At 41.3% G+C, this 23,136-nt stretch overlaps 1 protein-coding gene across 2 annotated transcripts in view; it reads left to right on the top strand.

The window, feature by feature from the left end:
* Nucleotides 1-22,641, top strand: part of pkmyt1 (protein kinase, membrane associated tyrosine/threonine 1) — an 87,836-nt gene extending 65,195 nt beyond the window's left edge. For both annotated transcript variants that reach the window (XM_079846271.1, XM_079846270.1), the window contains one exon: nucleotides 21,940-22,641. In XM_079846271.1, the coding sequence (XP_079702397.1) occupies nucleotides 21,940-22,155 (216 nt within the window). In that variant the 3' untranslated portion in view covers nucleotides 22,156-22,641. The remainder of the gene's footprint in view (nucleotides 1-21,939) is intronic.
* Nucleotides 22,642-23,136: the final 495 nt, after the last annotated feature.

Genomic DNA, 23,136 nt, shown 5'->3' with positions numbered 1-23,136 from the left:
CGAGTCCGAGTCGAGTCCGAGTTCAGAGAGGGTCGAGTCCGAGTCGAGACCGAGAGCAGAGAGAGCCCAAGACAAGTCCAAGTCCACATAAGGTTGGGTCTGAGACAAGACCTAAAGAAATCTTCAAGAATATGTCAAATGTTTGGTGGAAACAATAAAATTGGCACATACTCAAACAGTACATATACCATGGCATGTACACTGTGTTTTATTTACTTAGAGTGATATTGGTTTAAAAATATTACGGGTAAAAAGACCACATAGTAGGTGGTGTAAAGGTATTTTTATTACAATTATGACTTAATACTGGCAAGTGACAAGTGCTCTTGTCCACAAAACATCGTTGTACCACTATATACATCCTCATAACATGTCTAGTACACATAACATTACTGTACCACTCTATACTGTAAGTCCACATAACTTTTTAGTACAAGTAACATTACTGTACCACTATACCTGTATATTTTCAGCTGTAACAACTTTTAACCTTAAGTTTGTGCTCTTGTCCACAAAACATTGTTGTACCACTATATACGCCCACATCACATTTCTAGTACACATAACATTACAGTACCACTCTATACTGTAAGTCCACATAACTTTTTAGTACAAGTAACATTACTGTACCACTATAACTGTATATGTTCAACTGTAACATAACTTTAACCTTTAAGCTTAACATGAGTGCTAATATCCTTACAATGACTTTAATTATGTGCACTTTAAGAAGTTGTGAAGATTACAGATGGGCATAATTACTTTTCAAAAATATAAGTGAGGAGAGCATCCGGCTTCCCAACCGAGCACGATGTGGTCTCATGATTAATCCACCCCGACTAAAAATTCTCTCTACTGGTGCAGAGGAAGCGGGAACTGACAAAAGTTTCACTGCTAGCACATGCAGTTGGGGATATCTGTCCTTGTTTTTAGACCAGAAGACAAGTGCTGTGTCACTACATGGATCCTGAATGTCACTGAAGTATTTACTTATCTGATCAGTGATACTGGCATCCACCGAAAGGTTGCGCTGGCTTTTGTGGGCTTTGTAGCGGGCAAATAGCCGTGGCAGTTTGGTTGGTGGTGGAGAATTATTTGATGAAGAATAATCTGCATTCGTCTGCTGAGTAGCTTCTTCACAATCTGCCACACTCTCTACAGCTGAGATCAAGGTATCTTAAAAACAGCATAATACAAAATTGCATTAGTATTAGGGTGAGTTTTAAGGTCATCATTAAGAAAAAAATAAATTTTAACCATCATATTTTAGTTAATGGCAATTAAGATATTACAATCCATTTGTTGTGACCCTGTTTATGAAATTCAGACTAAAGTCTCAATCTAATTATGAATTTAAGAGAATAAACCAATTAATTTCACTATGATTTTAACCTTTGATGTGGCCTTACACAGTCAGTATTAAAATACCAAGGCTATACAGAATTATCTTTACTTTTGTAAGGATGATTGTGTAGAAAACATTCACAAAATAATGATATATTATTGTATTACATTAATAATTAATAATGTTGTGGAATTAAAATAGTGGAATGGGGAAAAATACTAACTTGTCAGAGTCCTCTTTACATCTTCTCTGAACTTCTTTAGTGATGAAGCATCACTGTTGGTAACATCCAAGTCAATCCAGTTCAGACCAAATTGTGGATCAAGCATTGCAGAAAGAAAGTACACATCTTGGTAAAAAGGCATGGGTGCTTCACACTCTCGGTCTCTGGCCATTTTAGCCTTCACAAATATTCCTGAAAATCTTCTTTGTAGAGAGGTGTGAAGGGCCTTAATTAAAGGCTGGCACTGGCTTCTTGTCTCACCCACTTTCAGATGTGTGTTTAGGTCTAACACAGTAGGAACCACCATGCTTATGGTCACAGACTTTTCACCTTGTGTTAGGTCAGTTGCTTCTGAAAATGATCCAAGAATTGAACTCAGCTCTTGAAGTTGGTTCCATTCACGGAGTGTAAACACCACATTTTCAAAATCTTTACCACAGACCTCTGCCAGATTTTTGTAGTCAAGACTTGTGATGGCCTGCACCTGCTTGAATGTTGAATTCCAGCGTGTAACATTCGCCACTGGTATTGACTTCCCACTGCCAAAAGTAGCTTCGAAGCGGCTCTTGAATGTAGTGCTGCTATGCAGTAGAGAAGTGAGCTTAGATGCTTTTGCTATGGCCAGGGATATGCATTTGGCTTCCTTCAGCCCATCACCAATCACCAGCTGAAGAGAGTGGGCAAAGCATGACAATCGCTGTCTTGACCTGGCCATGTCTAACATGGTTTCCTGGTGGTTGTCTAAATCCTCCGACAGCTCCTCATCATCCAATCTGTCCATTTCTTCCTCATTGTCATCTGCAGGGTCAACAGTTTGCTGAGGTAACTTCACTTTAAAGGCACATTTCATGTTTGCAGCGTTATCTGTTATGATGTAATCAATCTTGCTTGTAATCCCGTACTCCTCTGTTATGTCATCAAATGCCATTGAAATGTTTTCACCAGTGTGTCTACTTGGAAAATGTCTACAATCTAAAAGAAATGAGTCCAGCTTGTAAAAATCCTCCTCACTAGTATTGCAAACACGTGCAGTAATTCCAAGAAATGAGCGCAAGGTTCGGTCTGACCATATACCAACAGTTACGGAGATGGAGCTGTGTTTCTTCAACGTTTCACAAATATGCATCTTAACCTTCCCAACTAAATCTGGAATACATTTCTCAGCAAGTGTCGTTCTTGAAATGGGCACATACTTCATATCCAGTGTGTGAAGAAAGTGGCGGAAGTGTTCATTCTCAATTATTGATAAAGGCAAGTTACAACCAATTATCAAGTCATTGACGATTGCTTGACTGATAGCTCTTTGGCGACCAGAGTCAGGACTGTAATGCAGTGGAGCAGTGCAAAATGATGATTTTATACTTTGCACTTCTGGTGCACTTCTGTTAGATTCTGCTGCATGCAAGCCTCTCTTGTACTCAGTAAGCCTTAAAAGAAAGAAAAAACAGTATTATCCATTTATCAAACAGAATTAACAATTTACATACAGATATTACTAATCAGACATATTTACATCAAAAGAGCTTTGGGTATGTCATTATGTTTAAAAAGTATTAATGCAGATCATACTCATTTGACTGTGCTATTTTATTGTTAAGTTTAAAGTTTTGAACTGAAGGAAACATAACGGAGCAGGGAGCACTTTGCATACTGAATGTCTGTTTATTCTGAGCTAAAATGTGCCTAATTATCGTAATATTAATATTAATAATAAATAATCAAATATTACGCTGTCATGTACATGCAAATATGATGAGCACCAAAAAATTATAATTTCTCTTTCAAGATTTAAATCAATAATACAATAAAAATAATATATAGGCTATATTTGCAGTATGGTCACGCCTATTGTTCACTGTAAGGGTTCTGTGTGTGCAGTCACTCTGTGTTTTAGAGACACTTTCTAATCATCACTTTGTGTAACAGCAGCGGATAATCGAATACTTCAATTTTACTGGGTGGTACATTTTAATGTGGGGTAAAGATAAAATCTACACACTAGTCAAAAACCTTTTTAATAAATCAGCGTTTAAGCTTAAACTATGGACAATCCACAAACAACATTAGAACTCAATTGTATTAACTTTTTAGTTACGGCGGGTGTGCAAAAGAGTGACGGCAGAAAAATTGCTGTCTTTTTAATGCAAAAGTGTGAACGTGCTGGAGGGGAAGAGGGCGGGCGGCCTTCTGCTAGACATTTTTGTGGGAGATGCTCATTTTATTATTAATTAAACAATGTTTGGATTTCTCCAACATTTTGGATTTTGTCCTACTTTGTAAACAGTAAATATATTAAAATAACGCCGTTCAGACAAATAATGTAGTAGCAATGTGACTTTATGGAAACGGCGATCACTACAGGCGGATGCCAGGTGGACACCACGTAAAATAGAAGCGAGAGCACGAGCGCGGTCATTTGCAGACTTCTACAATGAACTAGTAACTACTAAGCATTAGCTGTCAAAATGCTGAGATTTTATGCATATAAAGAAATTATTAGTTCATAATCTTACCTTTCTTTGTGCTTTCGCTCCACATGTCGATGGAAATTGGAAGTTGTTCCCTTTGCTTCGGTAATTGATGTACCACAGAATTTACAAATCGCAGAATGTTTTTTTTTTAGAGTCTTACTGCATATGAACTCTTTATGGCCCTTATATGCAAACTGAATAACAGATGATGTAGAAGACATTTTCACACATAGTTAAGGGCTAGAGGCTCGCTCCACATGACATCCTTCCTGACCTGAGTACCTTTGCACTAACGTTAGTCATGCGCAGTTGCGCTTAAAAATTCACCAATCATATATATAAATATATATAAATATATAAATGCTTGAATATCAAACAAATTCACCAATCATTGGACGTGTCAAACATCAATTTAAAGAAATATTAAAATAGAGTAATAATCATGAATATTTTGAATTGGACTCGAGTGGACTCGGGAATAAGTCCGAGTCCTAATATGTTCGAGTACGAGTCAAGACCGAGTCCAAATGCGCACGAGTCCATGACAAGACCGAGACCATTAAAATATGGTCTCGAGACCGAGTCCGAGACCGAGTCCGAGTCTCGAGTACAAATCACTGTAATTGTGTTTCAAGTTTTTCCACAATTAATAAATATATGAAAATAAGAAACAAGTAAAAAAATTACAAATCAAAAAAACATGCCATGATGACTGCATAAACACTCTTCTTATTTATAAACTTTAATATTTTTATAAATTAAACAAAATATGCCATGACTGAACAACACAAAAGAGCTTATAAACTTAAATATTATAAATTAAAACAAAACAATGGCATAGTTTTTCAAGCCAGTGTAGCAATTATGGCCGCAGACATATAGATGAATTAATCTTCCAAATGATTCGATCAAATTAACATCCTTTTCAGAAAGCCCAATTCAGCTCCAGACCCCAGGAAATCGACCATCGATCACGAGAGAGATGGGGGCTCGATTCTGCGCGGAGCTACTAGTTGTTGATAGCTGACTTCCTATGGACTCGAAACTCAGTTATCGAGGACAGAGGGCTCGTTGTTAACACAAGACAAAGAAACAAACCAGATCTCTGTCTTTTCAATGAGCGGTAAAAGAACTCCACGTGACAGCTAAAACTCCAAGCAAGCTCACAGAAACGGTTAGCTAATGGAGTGCATCAAACAACTGATTATTGGACTTTCATTCAAATAGCCTTCGACATAGCTTGTTAGTGTGTTTACAACTGATACACGTGACTATTATGCATGTACATTTCTCCCAATTCATGCAATTATGTAACTATTGAATGAGTGGATGAAAAGGCATCATGTTTGATACTGGTGTGTTCGTATGGGTATAATCCAACATATGAGCTGAATGAAATCTTTATAGAATTGATCATGGTCTTATAGTAAGAAATTAGGTCTAAATTTACTCTCTGCTTAAGAGCAGGAAACTAAATTCTATAGATAACCCAATTTTGTGGGAGGGGTGGAGACACAGTCACCCCTGAAGCCTAATTGGCCAGAACCCATCCAGGGGATGGGCAAATATTTGAGTTTAATCTCAGAACACGAACGAAGAGTTCAGTTCAGAGTTTCAGTTCAGAGTTCAGTTTCCAGTTCACGTCACAACCAGTTCGGTTCGAGCTGGTTCGCGGCCTGTTCGCAGTTAAAAAATGAGCTAAGTCCTAGCAGTTTGACCAGAGTTGAGTTCTGAACGGAGAGCTCCCAGGAGACGATCTGACGATCGTGGCAGACCAAGTTCAGAGAAAATGGGTTAGACAACGATTTCATTCAGGCCATCTGCTTTTCTCTCACTTTCCTTTCTTTTACTTAAAGTTTATTTTATTTCCGTTAAGTCTCGGGTTCTGTTAAGTTTCGCCGCAAAAGTCTCTCAACAACGAGTTTCTAACAGTGTGCTCCAACTTCAAACAACGCCCACAAGACTTTCATCCAGCCGCCAACACGCCACGTGGTTGGCTTCCCCAGACATCGACCAGACCTTCAGCGAATCAAAGATCCGGGAAAACCCCTGTCCAGCCAGGAGAAGGGAATCCCCCTTGTCAGACGACACACGAGAAACAAACGCAATTAATGCCTCTTGATTCTGAGCTGAACTGGTGCATTAGATCAAATGTAATAACCCTGCCTAAGAAACGATAGGAGGTTAAATTACTGATCAATGGTTTCTTCAGGTCATGTGTCATAAATGCATAGATTGCTTAGGATTTCATAATTTCTCTCTCTTAGAACTTATTCTTTTCCTCACCTTCTTCCTTTCTGCAACGTGTGAATGTGCGAGTGCGTGTGTTTATGTTAGATATTAGTTTGATGTGTTAGAGTAATCAATAAAGTTCCGTCTGTATTCAAAGATAACTGTTCTTGTGTTATGTGCTTATCAATTTAATGTCTTGAACTGCCGATCTAAGTTACCTGGCTGTTAAATAGTGTTTCACTATTGTTCGGATATTAATATCCGCTGCAGAGTTGATATTTACGGCCCGTTCAAATGAACGCTGGAAGAGTCATTTGCACCGGCTGTAAAATAGACTCTCAAAATTCCCTATGAATTCATTAATTCATTCATTTGAGCTAAATATACATGTTTCCCTTTAGCAGAGCCCCCTTTAAGTTCTTACATATCGGCAGACGAATACGTTAAGGTGTAAACATTAATTTTGAATTATTTATAAATTATAGTGTCATTCGAGTCTCTTTCATTTTAATTCAGTTCCCCGTTGAGTTATTATTTTATCTGACTCATAGTCGCTACACCAGGGATTGTAAACATTTGACTAATTAAATAACAGTACAAGCATTGAAAAGAACAAAAAAATGTAAACAAGTTTAACTTACTCTATGCTTAAATTTTCACTCAAAACAATACTGGCCTACAGTTACAGTTATTCCTTAAGTGAGTTTTTTTGCCATTTCCAGATTTTCAGAAAGAAACACTAACATATCAACATGTTCCTGATGTAGTCTTGAGCGTCTTGGGCTAACAATATACCCTGCAGTACTGAACACTCTTTCAGATGAACAGCTTGATGCAGCAATGCACAGATATTTCTTGGCAAACTCTGATAGTTGAGGTAGTGTACCCATATTTGTTTTCCACCAGGAGAGTGGATCATCCTCAGCACTGACCTCAGGCATCTGACCGGACACCAAGAATTCACCATTTAACTCATCACTTGCAGAAAGCTGTGCTTGACCTGAGGATGCTGGTTCTGCTTTTTCTTTCTTTTCCCCTTGTATGGCGGAAAGCAGTTGCTTCAGGTCATTTATTGATTTTTTTGATGGCCTGACTTCTTGACTTGACTCTCCAGACACCTGAGATGAACTTCCTTCTTCATTGCCCATTTTCCTCGCTTCATCCAGGAGACTTTTCTTCACATCATCCTTAAGAGAAACAAAGCTGTTCTTGAATCTGGGATCAAGGTAAGTTGCAGTGTTGAAAAGAAGCTGCAGCTGCAGGTCATCATAGCGAAGATAATCATTTATCTTTTCCTTCATTTCTTTGGCTAATGCAGAGTCACTTTGTTCATGACTGAGACATTCAAATATCTTCCAGAGTAATGGCAAGACTGAGGACAGGGTGGTATGTTTTTCACCACTAAGGGCCCGTCCACACGGAGACGCATATCACTGTATACGTATACATTTTTTATCGTATTGGCGTTTCGTCCACATGGATCCGGCGTTTTGGGAGACTGAAACCGCTATTTTTTGAAACTGGGTCCTAAAGTGGATAAATCTGAAAACGACACCCTTGCGGTTTCGTGTATACAGCGAATCCGTATATTTTGTGAAACGGTAATGTCATCACACCGCGTCCTGCGTGGGGAAGACTTGAAGGAATACAACTACGGGCACTGGGCATGCGCACATCAATACTGCGTTGTTTAATTACTGTATTTGCATTATTGTAAGGGTATGTTTAGGGTTGCGTCAAGGGTATGCGTCATTCTAACACTCATTATAGCATTAGCCGTACCATATATGCTTACGATTTACTATGCAAACGGCTAACGTTTTGTTTATTTCAATCCGACATTAAAATTAAAATACGGTATATTATTAACAGAAGCTCTAAATATGAAATAAAATTGAAACTTACCTGCTTAAACGGTTTCATCAGATCTGGGTGTCTGTCTTTGAGGTGCTTTATTAAGTTCGACGTGTTTCCTCCTTTTGAGAGAAAACTTCTGTTACATCGTTTACAGATTAGCTTTTGAGAATCAATGATGTTCCCCTCGCCATCAGCCACAAATCCAAAATATTTCCATACGTCAAGTCAAGTCAACTTTATTTATATAGCGCTTTTAACAATGCAGTAACAATGGAAACTTTACAGGTCAGAGGACATAATAGATCGGAATATTCGAAGGATCGGAGGCAACACGCCCTTAGATTAGATTAGATTCAACTTTATTGTCATTACACAAGTACAAGTACAAGGCAACGAAATGCAGTTTTGGTCTAACCAGAAGTGCAATAGCAGCAAGTGCAGGATATACAACGTTTGCATAAGTGCAGGACATGGATATGTACTGAGTATATATAAATATATCTATAAATAGAGAGATGGTTATTACTATAAACAGAATTTACAGGTGAATATGTACAGTGAATAATATACAGATGGTTATTACTATAAACAGAATTTACAGGTGGATATGTACTATGAATATAATATAATATACAGATGGCTATTACTATAAACAGAATTTTACAGATAGAGGTATACAATGATATGTTAGGCTAAAATGAGGAATATGGCAGTGGATTAAGGTAGTGCAATAAATTATGGACAGAAGCTTTCCGAAAAAAGTGTAAAAGTGCAGTGGAAAGTGATTGCATATTACAGTTAGAAGTACGGTGCAAAATGCAAATGTAAACAGTAGGTACTGTAAATAACAGTCGGCAGTGCAAATGAGCATAATACAGTTAAGTTATGGTAGTGCAAAATGAATAAGTAAACAGTTGTGACTGTAATAAACAGTCGGTAGTGCAAATAACAAAGTGAAGGCGGATGTGAGGTAGGAGAGTTATCAGTATATGAGGGGAGTGGATCAGCGGAGGTTTGAGTTAAGTAAAGAGACAGCTCTGGGGAAAAAACTGTTCTTTAGTCTGCTGGTCCTGGTCCGGTGGATCCTGAAACGCCTGCCGGAGGGCAGGAGAGAAAACAGTCTGTGGGCTGGGTGAGAGGAGTCCTTGAGGATGCTGCGAGCCCGATGCAGGCAGCGTTTCCTCTGGATGTGCTCAATGGCAGGTAGTGGAGTCCCTGTGATGCGCTTGGCAGTTTTCACCACCCGCTGCAGTGCCTTGCGCTCCGCAACAGAGCAGCTCCCATACCACACTGCCACACAGTTGGTCAGGATGCTTTTTATTGCGCAGCGGTTGAAGTTCACCAGGATAGTCGAGGAGAGCTGATTCTTCCTCAGTGTCCTCAGGAAGAAGAGGCGCTGGTGAGCCTTCTTGACCAGGCTGGAGGTGTTGGTCGTCCACGACATGTCCGCCGAGATGTGGATCCCCAGGAACTCGAAACTGGAGACACGTTCAACAGCCATTCCATTGATGTGGATGGTGTCGTGTGTGCCTCTTGACTCTTTCCTGAAGTCCACGATGAGCTCCTTCGTTTTGGTGGTGTTGAGGAGCAGGTTATTTTCGGTGCACTATGTGGCCAGGTGCTGGATCTCCTCCCTATAGGCAGTCTCATCGTTGTTGCTGATGAGACCAATCACCGTTGTGTCGTCCGCAAACTTGACGATAGAATTAGATCCATACACAGGCTTGCAGTCGGCGGTGAAGAGGGAGTAGAGAAACGGGCTTAGCACACAGCCCTGTGGTACACCAGTGTTAAGAGTGATGGATGTGGAGCAGGTGAATCCTGAATGAACATTCTGGGGTCTGTCAGTTAGGAAGTTCAAAATCCAGTTACACATTGAAGTGTTGATGCCCAGGTCTCCAAGTTTAGCTATTAACTTGGTTGGGATGACAGTGTTGAATGCTGAGCTGAAGTCAACAAACAGCATGCGTGCGTAAGTGTTCTTATTGTCCAGGTGAGTGAGCACAGAGTGCAGTGCCATGGAAACGGCATCCTCTGTGCTCCTATTGCTGCGGTAGGCAAACTGGTGTGAGTCCAATGTGGATGGTAGAGAGTCTTTTAGGTGTTCCAGGACCAGCCGCTCAAAGCACTTCATGACGATGGGTGTGAGTGCTACAGGGCGGTAGTCATTCGGGCACCTCGGGTTAGAGTGTTTTGGCACTGGCACAATGGACGTGCGTTTAAAGCATGAAGGTACAGCTGCTTGGGCAAGAGACAGGTTGAAAATGTCTGTAAAAACCTCAGCGAGCTGCTCCGCACATGCCCTGAGAACACGACCAGGGATGTTGTCTGGTCCAGCAGCCTTGTGTGCGCTGATCCGGCTCAGTGACTTGCAGACATCTGTGGAGGAGAGTGTGATTGGTGGGTCAGCTGAGGATTTGAGCTTGGTGGCAGTTTCTCTGTTGTCTCTTTCAAAGCGAGCATAAAAGTAATTTAGCTCATTCAGGAAGTTGACATCAGTGGCTGCGGGGGTGGAGTGGGGGGGTTTGTAGTCACTGATGGCCTGAATGCCCTGCCACATGCGTCGAGGGTCAGAGTTGGAAAAGTGACCCTCTATCTTTAGCTTGTAGCAGTGCTTGGCCTGTTTGATCCCCCTCTTCAGGTTTGCCCTGGACGTACTGTAGGCTTGTGCATCTCCTGATCTGAAGGCAGTATTTCGTGACTTCAGCAGGAGTCGCACTTCCCTGTTCATCCATGGCTTCTGATTTGGGTATGTGGTGATCTTTTTCTGGGTTGTAACACTGTCAATGGTGGTATTGATATGATCCAATACAGAGGAGGTGTAGGAGTCAATGTCCGTGTGAGCCCCACTGGTGGCTTGAGAAGCAAACACACTCCAGTCTGTGTGTAGAAACCTTTTCTGGAGTGTGGAATCAACCCCCGCAGGCCACACCTTGATGGTCTTCACTGATGGCTTCACACGGTTGATGAGGGGTGTATATTTGGGGATGAGGAACAAAGAAAGGTGATCTGACTGTCCCAAGTGGGGGAGGGGTGTCGCAACGTAAGCGCCAGCCATGTTTGTGTAAACATGGTCTAAGGTTTTGTTTCCTCTGGTGTGGCAGGAAACATGCTGGTGAAACTTGGGTAGCACTGACTTTAAGTTTGAATGATTAAAGTCACCTGCAACAATAAAAGCAGCTTCCGGGTGATCAGTCTGTTGTTTACTGATGGCTGCATGAAGTTCTTTCATAGCAAGCTTGGCATCAGCATCCGGGGGAATATAGGCTGCAGTTATAATGGTGGAAGTGAACTCCCGCGGTAGATAAAACGCTCTACATTTAACCATGAGAAACTCGAGGTTAGCTGAACAATGACTCCCAACAATAGCAGAGTTTGTGCACCAGGCTTTGTTAATGTAAATGCACAATCCACCACCTCTGGTCTTACCGGAGCCATCTAATGTTCTATCCGCCCAGAGCGTGTGGCATCCCGCTAGCTCAATAGCGGTGTCCGGTAATCCGCCGTTTAGCCAGGTTTCCGTGAAGATTAGGACGTTACAGTTCAAAAGTTTCTTGCTGTGTGTGATGCGGAGTCGAATCCCTCCGCGTATCCCCCGCCTTTGTTTACGATCTCGGCGCCGCCTGCGAGCACTTCCGCCCGGCCGGGTAGAGTGCATAGCCTCGGGTGTCCTAGCGATCTCAGGAAGGAGTCGAAGATTGTCCATAAAACTGTCGGAAATACGCAAACCAATATACAAAATCTCACCACGGGTGTACGATGTTAAGGCACAACTATTCTGAACGAACAGACCCGAGATGAGCAAGAAAAATACCGCAAAATTGCAGAATCTGGAGAGACCCAGAGCCTCGCGAACTACTCGCGCCGCCATCTTGGGTGTTTTGTCTAGTTAGACGGGTTTATTGAGGATGACATATCGATTTAAGTATTATTAAATTGTAATATTCGAACAATCGGAGTAATCACGCCGGAGACGTGTTTATTGAGGATGACATATCGATTTAAGTATTAATAAATTGTAATATTCGAACAATCGGAGTCATCACGCCGGAGACGGGTTTATTGAGGATGCCGTGTTGACGATGCAATTTCAGGGGAGTCTAATTGACACAGTCTCTGCAGACACTTCAGGGTCCTGCGTTGGTCATGTCTGGGCGCAGGTCCACCATCTGATCTGGATCCAGCTGACTGCAGTAAACCTCGGGATAAAACAGAGAGACTATCATTAGCGTAGATGCCATTCTTCTGATGATGTAACGAGTACATCAGGTGTTATGGGAAGTGTTCCCGGTTCCGGCTGACCTAGTTAATGCAGCCTAATAATCATTTAATTGAAAAAGTGTTTTATGTGTATGCCATAGTAAAGAGATGTGTTTTTAGTCTAGATTTAAACTGACAGAGTGTGTCTGCTTCCCGTACAATGTTAGGAAGACTATTCCAGAGTTTAGGTGCTAAACAGGAAAAGGCTCGACCGCCTGCCGTTGGTTTTGATATATTAGGTATTATTAACTGGCCAGAATTTTGAGACCGCAGTAGACGTGATAGAGTATAATGTGTTAAGAGCTCGCTCAAGTACTGGGGAGCTAAACCATTTAGTGCTTTGTTAGTAATAAGGAAGATTTTAAAATGTATGCAATGTTTAATAGGGAGCCGGTGCAGTGTTGACAGAACTGGGCTAATATGGTCATACTTCCTGGTTCTAGTAAGAACTCGAGCTGCTATGTTTTGGACCAGCTGGAGTTTGTTCATTAAGCGAGCAGGGCAACCATCCAGTAGAGCATTACAATAATCTAGCCTTGAGGTCATGAACGCATGAACTAACTGTTCAGCATGTTGCATTGAGAGCATGTGCCGTAATTTAGATATATATTTTAAGATGGTAGAATGCAATTTTACAGATGCTAGAAACGTGGCTTTCAAACGAAAGATTGGTATCAAAGAGCACACCAAGTTTCCTTACTGACGACGAGGACTTGACAGAGCAGCCATCAAGTGTTAGACAGTATTCTAGGTTACTACTTGTGGAGCTTTTTTGTCCAATAATTAAAAAAAAAAAAATTCTGAAATGAGTTGCAGGAAATTACTGGTCATCCAATTTTTTTATATCAGCTACGCATTATGTTAATCTTGTGAATTGTTAAGTTTCTTCAGGGTGTGAAGAAATATATAGCTGAGTATCGTCAGCATAACAATGAAAACTAACGCCATGCTTCCTAATGATATCTCCTAGTGGTAGCATGTACAGTGTGAAAAACAACGGTCCTACCACTGAGCCCTGCTGTACTCCATACTGAACTTGTGATCGGTGTGATATCTCTTCATTTACTGCTACAAACTGATAACGGTCAGATAGATATGATTAAACTATGCCAATTCAATTCCACTAATGCCTACATAAGTTTCGAGTCTATTCAAAAGAATGTTGTGGTCGATAGTATTGAATGCAGCGCTAAGATCGAGTAACACTAATAGAGAGATACAGCCACGATCGGATGATAAGAGTAAATCATTTGTAACTCTGAGAGCAGTCTCAGTACTATGATACGGTCTAAATCCTGACTGGAAATCCTCACAGATACTGTTTCTTTCTAAAAAGGAACATAATTGTGAAGACACTGCCTTTTCAGGTATTTTTGACTGAAAGGGTAGATTTGAGATAGGCCTGTAATTGACTAATTCTGTAGGATCAAGTTGCGTTTTTTTAATAAGTGGTTTAATAATAGCCAACTTAAAAGTTTTCGGTACATATCCTAATGACAAAGATGAATTAATGATATTAAAATCACACAAAAAAAATGTTTTAGTCATTTAGTCACCCCCCCGCGACACTCACCTTTTTTACTCTGAGGAGTTTGCAGGTCTGTCCTATAGCAGTGAATGGGTGTAATTTTTCCTCAGTGACACTACAATGCTCTGTCTGATGTGATACTGTGGTAGACAGCTGCATGGTTAAAATTTTCTTCCTAATATTATCAATCTTGCATGTTCATAAAGTCATTACTGCTGTGCTGTTTACAAACATCAGAAGTTGAAGCTTTATTTTTGGTTAATTTAGCCACTGTATCGAATAGATACCTAGGGTTGTGTTTGTTTTCTTCCAAGAGAGTCCAGAAATAAGCAGATCTAGCCGTTTTTACAGCCTTTCTGTATGTGATCATGCGCTCTTTCCACAAATTACGAAAGACCTCTAGTTTTGCTTTCTTCCAGCTGTGTTCCATTTTTCCTGGCTGCTGTTTTAAGGGCCCGAGTGTGCTCGTTGTACCACGGCGTTGGACTATTTCCTTTAATCTTGAGCTCTTTGCCACATTGATTTTGAGGCCCAAGCATTTCAAATGGTTGTGAAGCCAAGATCTGTGGTTCAATAACTGTATCTCTGACTGAGCTATTATGAGCCAGTCGTCGAGATAGTTGAGAATTCTCATTCCCCGAAGTCTCAGCGGGGTTAGCGACGCTTCCATGGACTTCGTAAAAGTGCGGGGAGCCAGAGATAGACCAAAGGGTAGCATCCTGTATTGGTAAACTTTCCCCTCGAAGGCGAATCTCAAGAATGGCCTGTGATGGGGGGCTATTTTTATGTGGAAATCTAGATCTACAATGAAAAACCAATCTCCCGGGCGAATGTGCGCGAGTATTTGTTTCATTTTCAACCTTTTGAACGGGCGCTTCATAAGGGCCTTGTTCAGATGTCTGAGATCTAGAATGGGCCTGAGACCACCGTCCTTTTTTGGTACAAGGAAGTAACGACTGTAAAAGTCTGACTCGCTCTGTGAGGGGTGTACGGTTTCCACCGCCCCTTTCCATAACAGTTTTGATATTTCGGTTCGAAGCACGTGACTTGTGTCGCTTCTCACCATTGTCTCTTCGTGCGGTGGTCAGCGAGCAAACTTTAGCGAGTAACCTTGTTCTATTGTGTTCAACACCCATTTTGAAATGCCGGGAATGGCCCGCCAGGCCTCGGTCTTCGAAGCCAGGGGCTGAATTAATTTGTGGGGCGGGTCGCTGGGTAACAGGGACTCGGTTGGCCCGATAATGTTGTGTTAAAGTGGCATTCACCAGAGCGCGTTTGTTCACGGGCTCTCTGACTGGGAGGGAATTGTTTCCCGCCGCCTGAGTGCAGGGGGCCGGGGGACATAGAATATTGGTGCTTGTGTACAGGCGAGCGCGTTTGAATACAGGTTCGTTGACTGTGAGGATAATGTTTCCAACCTCCTGAGTGCAGGGGGCTGGGGAATATGGGGGAGTGATTGAGTGTAGGGGTACATGCTTTAATGCTGGCACTGCCTACAGAGAAAAAAAAAACTTTTTTGTGATTCATATGGGTCGCCGTGAAAACGGCGTTTGTGTACAGGCGAGCGCGCTTGTTTGCAGGCTCGTTGGCTGTGTATGTAGTGTGCCCAGCCGCCTGGTTGAAGGGAGCTGGGGAACGTTTTGGAAGAGAGCGAGGTGGTAAACCGGCTGAAGCGGGTATTATCCACCTTCTCTTTGTGCCTCTGGCTAGGACAGCTTCGACGGCTCAGGTTTCGACACACTGCTGGGTCGGGGACCTCGACGCTCCGGCGGTCTGCTGCGGCTCGTAGAGCGGGAACGCAGTCCGGGCTTAGAAGCCGTGCGAGGCTGGGGAGCTGGTGGCGCCGCCTTGGTGGGCTGGGATGGTCCAGCCTTAGCGTGACGGCTAGCGGAGGAGCTGGAACGCTTGGGCAGGAAATGTCTCATTGCCTGTGAGGCCTTTTGAGCCTCGGTGAAGCGTTCTGTGAACCGAACCACAGAGGGACCGAATAATCCTGAAGGCGTCATGGGCGCGTCCAGAAAAGCGGTCTTGCCCGAGTCTTTCATCTCGGTTAGGTTAAGCCACAAATGGCGCTCCAACACCGTCAAGTTAGCCATGCATCTGCTGATCGCCTGAGCATTGGCCTTGGTCACACGCAGGGCCAAGTCAAAGGCGCGCAGGTCCTTCAGGGCCTCCGTATCAGGGACAGACTCATCCAGGGAACGGAGGAGTTTGGCCTGGAAGACCTGAAGCACCTCCATAGAGTGTAGCCCTGAGGCCGCCTGGCCGGCGGAGGCGTACGCTCGACTGGCGAGGCTGGAAGAAGTGCGGCAGGCTTTAGATGGGTGTACAACCTTTGACTGCCATCCCCTGGCGGAGGGTGGACAAAGGTGTGCAGTGACGGCTTCCTCGAGGGGAGGAAGAGCGTGATATCCCTTTTCCTGAGCGCCATCGACCACCGAGAGCGCGGGAGAAAAAGCGGATTTGGCGCGAGATGAAAATGGCGCCTTCCACGACTTGGATAATTCCTCGTGGACTTCTGGGAAGAAGGGAGCAGGTTTTTGAGCGGTCGGGTGGCGGCGGTTCTCGAAAAACCACTCGTCCAGTCTGCTTCTCGTGGGCTTCTGGGGTTGAGACCAGTCAATTCCGAGGTCATCCACGGCCTTAGTGAGCAGGCGCATAAGCTCAGCGTCAACTGAGGTTTTGCCGCCCATGGCAGTCCGCGACGAAGTAGCGTGCTCCGAGACGGTGTCAGACCACCCGCTTTCAGATGCAGCAAGCGAAAGGCTGTCATCCTCCTTCTCTTCCGGTCCGCCGAAGGGAACAGTAGCAGCCGCCAGACGAGGGGAGCTGTGCTGTTCCTCTGCGAACATGACAGGCGATGGTGAGGCACGTGGGGAAATGGCCGGTGTGTGCTCGTCAGAGCGCTCCGGGGGCCTCTAGTCGCGGCATTTCTTCTTACGTGGCTCGAGAGGCTGAGAGCAAGGGACGGGATTCGGATCGAAACTGGCGAGCCGAGCCTGAAGGGTCTGCAGCGCCAGTTCGTCGCACTCCGGGCAGCCGCCCTGGTTGAGTGCGGCCTGCGCGTGGTCTCGTCCGAGACATGAGACGCAGATGATACACGAGGCGCAGGAGGAACGAGACATTTGCAACAACATTTCAGCTCTTTTCGTGAGTGTGTAGCAATGGCAAACACATGGATTGGTATAAAAGGATATGTGCCGGAAGGCACAGCTGGAAGGCAGGCTGAAGGAGGAGAATCCGACGTCCTCAGGCTGCAGAGTTCCACTGGGTGCGTGTCGACGGCAGGCTTCAATCCAGAGCTCAGCGAGGTGAGTCGCTGAAGAAGAAATAATTTGACGAACCTGGCGAGACAGGGTCTTTTATACCCTTGGCTATGCAAATTCTGCTGCCCCTTGTGGCGGGAATATTAGAGGGACCTGATTGGTCCTTCCCGCCCAGCAGGTTCCTGCAGTTGCAGCGGCACAGCCAATCAGCACGCTGCCGCTTCCTGCTGAGAGCTGTGCAGCTGCACTGCGTTTTACATGGTATTTTTAGGATAAAAATTTGCTTCAAAATCTCGAGGAAAGGAAATTCCCCTAGCGTTTAGCTAAATGCAATACGAGAGTACTCTCGAAAGGGAACTGTAAACACCATACATTTGCGTTGTCGAGTCTGAAATAGATGTTGCTCAATCAGAAAATAAAATACACACATAACTTTAGACAAATAAAGCTGACTGCTTTATTTGCAAGATGATGCATGGTAAACCTTGAATTTTAATACAATATAGTACAATATAGTAACACAGGCTTTTATTAACATTTATTGTATAGGCCAGTGGTACCCAACCACATTCCTGGAGGCCCCCTAGCACTGCACATTTTGCATTTCAGGTCATCAGCTCATTAGTAGCGACTCCAAGACCTGATGTGGGAGTGTCAAACAAAGGAGACATGCAAAATGTACACTGTTGGGGGGCCTTTAGGAAAGTGGTTGGGATAGGCTTTTCAAATACATTTCTGCAGCTAAACACAGATATATATGTTAATGTTTAATATTTCCTCCATAATTCGATACATAAAGAAATATATATTTTTGTGTTTGGTCAGTTACCGGTGTCTGCAGTGTGCAGTAGACACACCCTCATCAACGATTTCAGTATATGTCTTATCCTCTCCGAAAAGACCATAAACCATTTGTAAGGCCCGCCCGATCATCCCAACAACGGCTTCCGATAAGTGGGCGAAGGTTTCTGCGCGTTCAGTCTTTTCAGTGGGGCAAAGTAATTTAATTCCAATTTACTTTTATCTGACTCCATTTTATCGGCCCCTGATCGATGGCAAATCTCTGGGACTCGCTTATTAAGATAAGCTTGTAGGAAAGCAGAGCGGAAAAAGGACAGACTTCAAATGTCATATAACTGCCTAACTGCCTAGTGGCCAGACTGCTGCAAAGTCTGCAAAATCGGCTAACTTTTCTAATATAATTTCTAATAACCATCATAGACCAAAGGTCCTGTTCTCAGTCATAAATGCTGCCTTAAATTCACCTGTCAATAATTTTCCAAATCCCTCAAATGCACTATGTGAAAGCTTCTTGAGTTTCTTTATTGATTGTTTGAAGAATTAATCTTCCAGAATCTGGCAGTACGTTTTGGGAGTTCATTTTTAGTCCATCTCTGCAAAACGGACTTCAGGATGGACTAAAATGAACTCCCAAAACGTACTGCCAGATTCTGGAAGATGAATTCTTCAAACAGTGGTACTAGAGGATGTGGAGCTGGTCCTTCAAGAGTCACTCTCAACCTATCTGTCCATAAAGCCTATAAAAAAACCTTCTTCATGTATTTTACAACACTTCAGCTTGTGATTCTTATCTAGTGGGGGTCATTTTTTAGGATTCTTTACCTAACTGAAGTCTCTGAGATCCTGACACCTTGCACTTCTGGAGACTCCAGGTAGGTTGCAGCTTTGGAAAATGGTGGCGCTGGAGACTAAAGGGTTCCTGATGGTTTCACCCTTAATTCTTCACCTTAATTCTTAATTCTTTTGCAGTTAACAGGTGTCTTTTCTTCACCACCTGTTTTTGTCAGATCCTGCTGACCCAACGAGCATTTCACTGTCCAATGGTCATGCCTTAACTGCAATGTCTAGTATTGCATTAGTATTGCATCCTTCTCATGGGCATTTAATACTTTTTGACTTTTCAGTCTGAGTTAAATCTCTTTTTTGGCTCAATTTATCTGTAAAAGAAAACATGCCTAATAATTCTGCACACCTGAATATAAGGTGATTTTCATTTCCAGCCTTCATGAACAATTATATATCACTTATACATTATTAAATACTAAATCAATAGTAGTTATTAGGATTACTGTGGTTTGGAATTGGTCAAATGTGCCTGGAAAAAAAATATGATCAGAAAATCAACGTGCCTAATAATTCTGCACTCCCTGTATAAGCACACACAAGTGAATATTAATGAATGCGAGCAAATATAATTTAGCTCAAGAAAAGTTTAAAATAGTGCTGAAACGGCTAAATTATTTTTCCCTATATGTACAGTAGGCTATATGAATTGATACTGAATCAAGATATATAAATCGATATTTGTGCCAATCACCAACCCCCAAATTCCCTGTATATATATTATATATAAATATAATTATATATATATATATATATATATATATATATATATATATATATATATATATATATATATATATATATATATATATATATATATATATATATATATATATATATATATATATATATATATATATATATATATATATATATATATATATATATATATATTTTTTTTTTTTTTTTTTTTTTTTTTTTTTCAGAATTTACTGTTGTAAATATAATTTATTCTGAAGCAATATTCTCACCAGTGTTCAATCAGCTTTGACATATTTAAATCTGCATATCTTTGATATTTTTACCTTTTATGAAGGGCATTTTGCCATAATCTTATTAAATATAGGCTATGCTTCAGCTTTAATTTTATATTCTTAAATTTGATCTATAAATTAAATTAGAATTAGACACTCTAGGGCTGTTGCCAATCAAATAAAATAATTTACACTGAAACATTTTATGAGATTGTTTAAAAAAAAATTGAATATACAAATAAGAAATGTTGGAAAGAAAACGTTAAACTAAACCACCTGTAGGCGGGCAGAATGTAAACGTTGTTGTTGCAGGAATATCTAAATCTTACCCGGATACAGCAATGCTATTTTCTGATTGGCTGTTCGGTAGCTATATTTTTTATTTGATTGGCTGGTGCATGGCATGGCCTTCTGAACTTTCACTTGATTCCTCTTAATAGTGGCGCAACTTGGTGGGCATTATCCTGGAAATTTCTCTGCGTGAGAAAAACAAGGCCAGCGTGTGAACGGGTTGAAATGTGTGTGTCTCACGCCCAATGCGTGAGACTTGAGAGCCCTGGCACTGTTTATAGACGTACTCCCTCTCAGTCGTGTGTCTTAATTTGATTCATTTGGCATTATTATTTCAACCATATGGTAAACCGTTGCTGCATTGTGGGGTGTAACAGCGCAACACATAATCGCCATGGGAAGAAGGTCGAAAATGGATTAACTTTCCACCGCTTTCCTGCTTGGAGGCGCAACCACGGAGACCAAGTATCCGAGGTAACAGAGTCGTCAGCTTTCACAAAAGGACGCTGTCAGCTGGATGCAAGATATGTGGAGAGTACAAGAAAAAATGCCCACCTCCGAATTCACGTGGAAAGGGTGATTGGAACCGTCCGCAACATGGTGTATATTTAAAATGTTTTCCTCGATGAGGTAAAGCTTTGGCTGGCAAGTAATTTTTTAACTTTGAACAATTCTAAGACTGAGGTTATAGTTTTTGGCTCATCTGACAAAAATTGAGTTTGATAACGCAATTCAAGTTAATTTGTCTGTTTTTAATACTAAATGTGTATGGAGCTTGGAAGTTTTTCTAGAATCTAGATAGTTGATTAACTTAGATAAACAGGTGTCCTCTGTTGTCGCTCCTAGCTTCTTTCAGCTCCGCCACCTTTCTAAAATTAAACATTTCTTGCCCGAAAAATCTCTTACGACAGCTATCCATGCTTTTATTTCCTCCCTCTTTGATAATTGCAATTCTCGGTACTGCAGCATTTCCAAGTCCCAGGTCGTTCGTCTTCATTTGGTTTAAAATGGTGCGGCCATATTTCTCAAGAAAAGCTGTAAATTTGATCATGCCAATCCAATTTTGCAAGCTCTTCATTGGCTTCCAGTCCAATTTAGGATTGATTTATAAAATGTAAATATTTACATAATTTTGCTCCTAGTTATCTGTCCGAACTATTGCATCCATATAGCCTGTCCAGAGACTTAATATCTGGTAACCTGAATCTACTTACTATTCCTTGCACGAGGTTAAAATGTAGAGGAGATCTAGATTGTGGAATAGCTTGCCAGTACAATTTAGCTGTACTTAGTTAATTTGTTTTCCTTAGCTTTTAAAATTTGGTAATGTTGTTACTTTGTTTGTTTTAATTTTGATTTAGTTTATTTGATCTATTTGTTTTATTTTAAAATGTGTTAATGTTTCTTCTTTTAGCTTGAACAGCACTTTGGTCAGTCCTGTGGCTGTTTTAAATGTGCTTTATAAATAAAAGAAATTAACTGAACTGATATTTATAACCGCCTCCATCACTTACTGGTTATACTTGGAATAAGAGATGGTATGCTATTGTGCAATGAAAATTACAAAAAGCAAAGTTGTATGCTTTCAAATTTCTGGATCTTCCTAACATTATAAATAGGATTCAGCACATAACTGAATACATTTCAGAACTATGAGCGTAATAATGTAAGCTGCTCTTCTTTGCAAGTCTACATGAAATTATTGTAAAAACAGATACATTGAGTGTGCAAAAATATGGGTGAGGACATTATACTCATGATGGGGAATTGTATAGACCATTCTCACTCACTTTTTCTGCATAAAATGTAAAAATCGACTACATTGTTTTTTTTTCTTCATTTGTACAGAGTCCAGGCGAGCTTATCTGTTTGCAGTACCTCTACGCCACTGCCAAACACACACATCGACCCCACACACACAACAACGCACAGCCAGTGCACACACACTGCCTCCAGAATCCATTCCAGCAGCAGCTTGAGTCTGATTCATCACAGCTCCCGGCGCAGTCTCACAGAATTGCCCAGCAGCCGAAAGAGAAGCTGGATCTCCACCGACTTGCCTGATAAAAGCTACTTTGAGCCAAAGAACTTGCTCAGCCTCTTTGATGAGACCACCCTAGAAAGTAAGCCTTGAGTTGTGAATGCAACACTCTTATTAGTATATAGCGACTATATTATTTCTAATTTAGTTGCCATCTGTCATATTGTAAGAAAATATTTAAAGGCATTTAAGATGTTTAAACCTGGTCTGATGATTTTGCTGAAATTTTGTTCTACTTCTTTCAAAGGTTGAATAAAATTGTTTATTCGTATCTGTAGTGGACAGCATGAAATAATATATGCGTAAAAGTCACTGCAATCATGTTCAAATTTGGCATATATGCGTAAACACAATCCCTTTTGCGGCTAATATATCCAGATTAAAGTGAGTTTCAGGTTGTATAAAATAAAAATATTAAATTGTAAGTGTAAGTATTTATTGAATATATTGTTAAATAAACAACTCTGTTGTTGATTCCATTAAAACTGAAATAAAAGTTGAGGAATTTTCTTTGTAGTCTGTATAATTTTTTTTATCATTATGCAAATTTGTCCAGTTTAAATTTTTTGGCAATTTGCATGCTTAATCAGTTGTGCAAAGAGCATAATTTTTTGTTAACCAATTAAAACTACAGTGAATGTAATTGTACGATTTTATTCCTGTTAAACATACACATTTATTGGCTAAACTGTACCGAAATATAGATGAAATGTGATCATTGCGATGCATCAAAGTCAGATCTAACCCATATGTTTTGGTCATGCTCTAAACAGACAATTTTGGTTTTGAAATTTTAAACTCAGCTTTTAAATTAAGAATTCACCCCAACCCAATAATGTTCTATTTTGTGTCAGAGGTAATGACGTTCAATTAGCTAAAGCTAAAGAAAAGGCCTTGGCTTTTGCAACATTAATAGTTAGAAGAAGAATCAGGAAGATCAGACCATACCTAACAGAGCATGCAGCACAGCTTCTTGTCCAGGCCCTGGTAATTTCTAGGCTTGA

Source organism: Gobio gobio, assembly GCF_949357685.1.
Source record: "Gobio gobio genome assembly, chromosome: 20".
Classification (NCBI taxonomy): Eukaryota; Metazoa; Chordata; class Actinopteri; order Cypriniformes; family Gobionidae; genus Gobio; species Gobio gobio.
The sequence above is the reverse complement of the archived record's forward strand: the minus strand, read 5'-3'. Positions and strand labels throughout refer to the sequence as shown.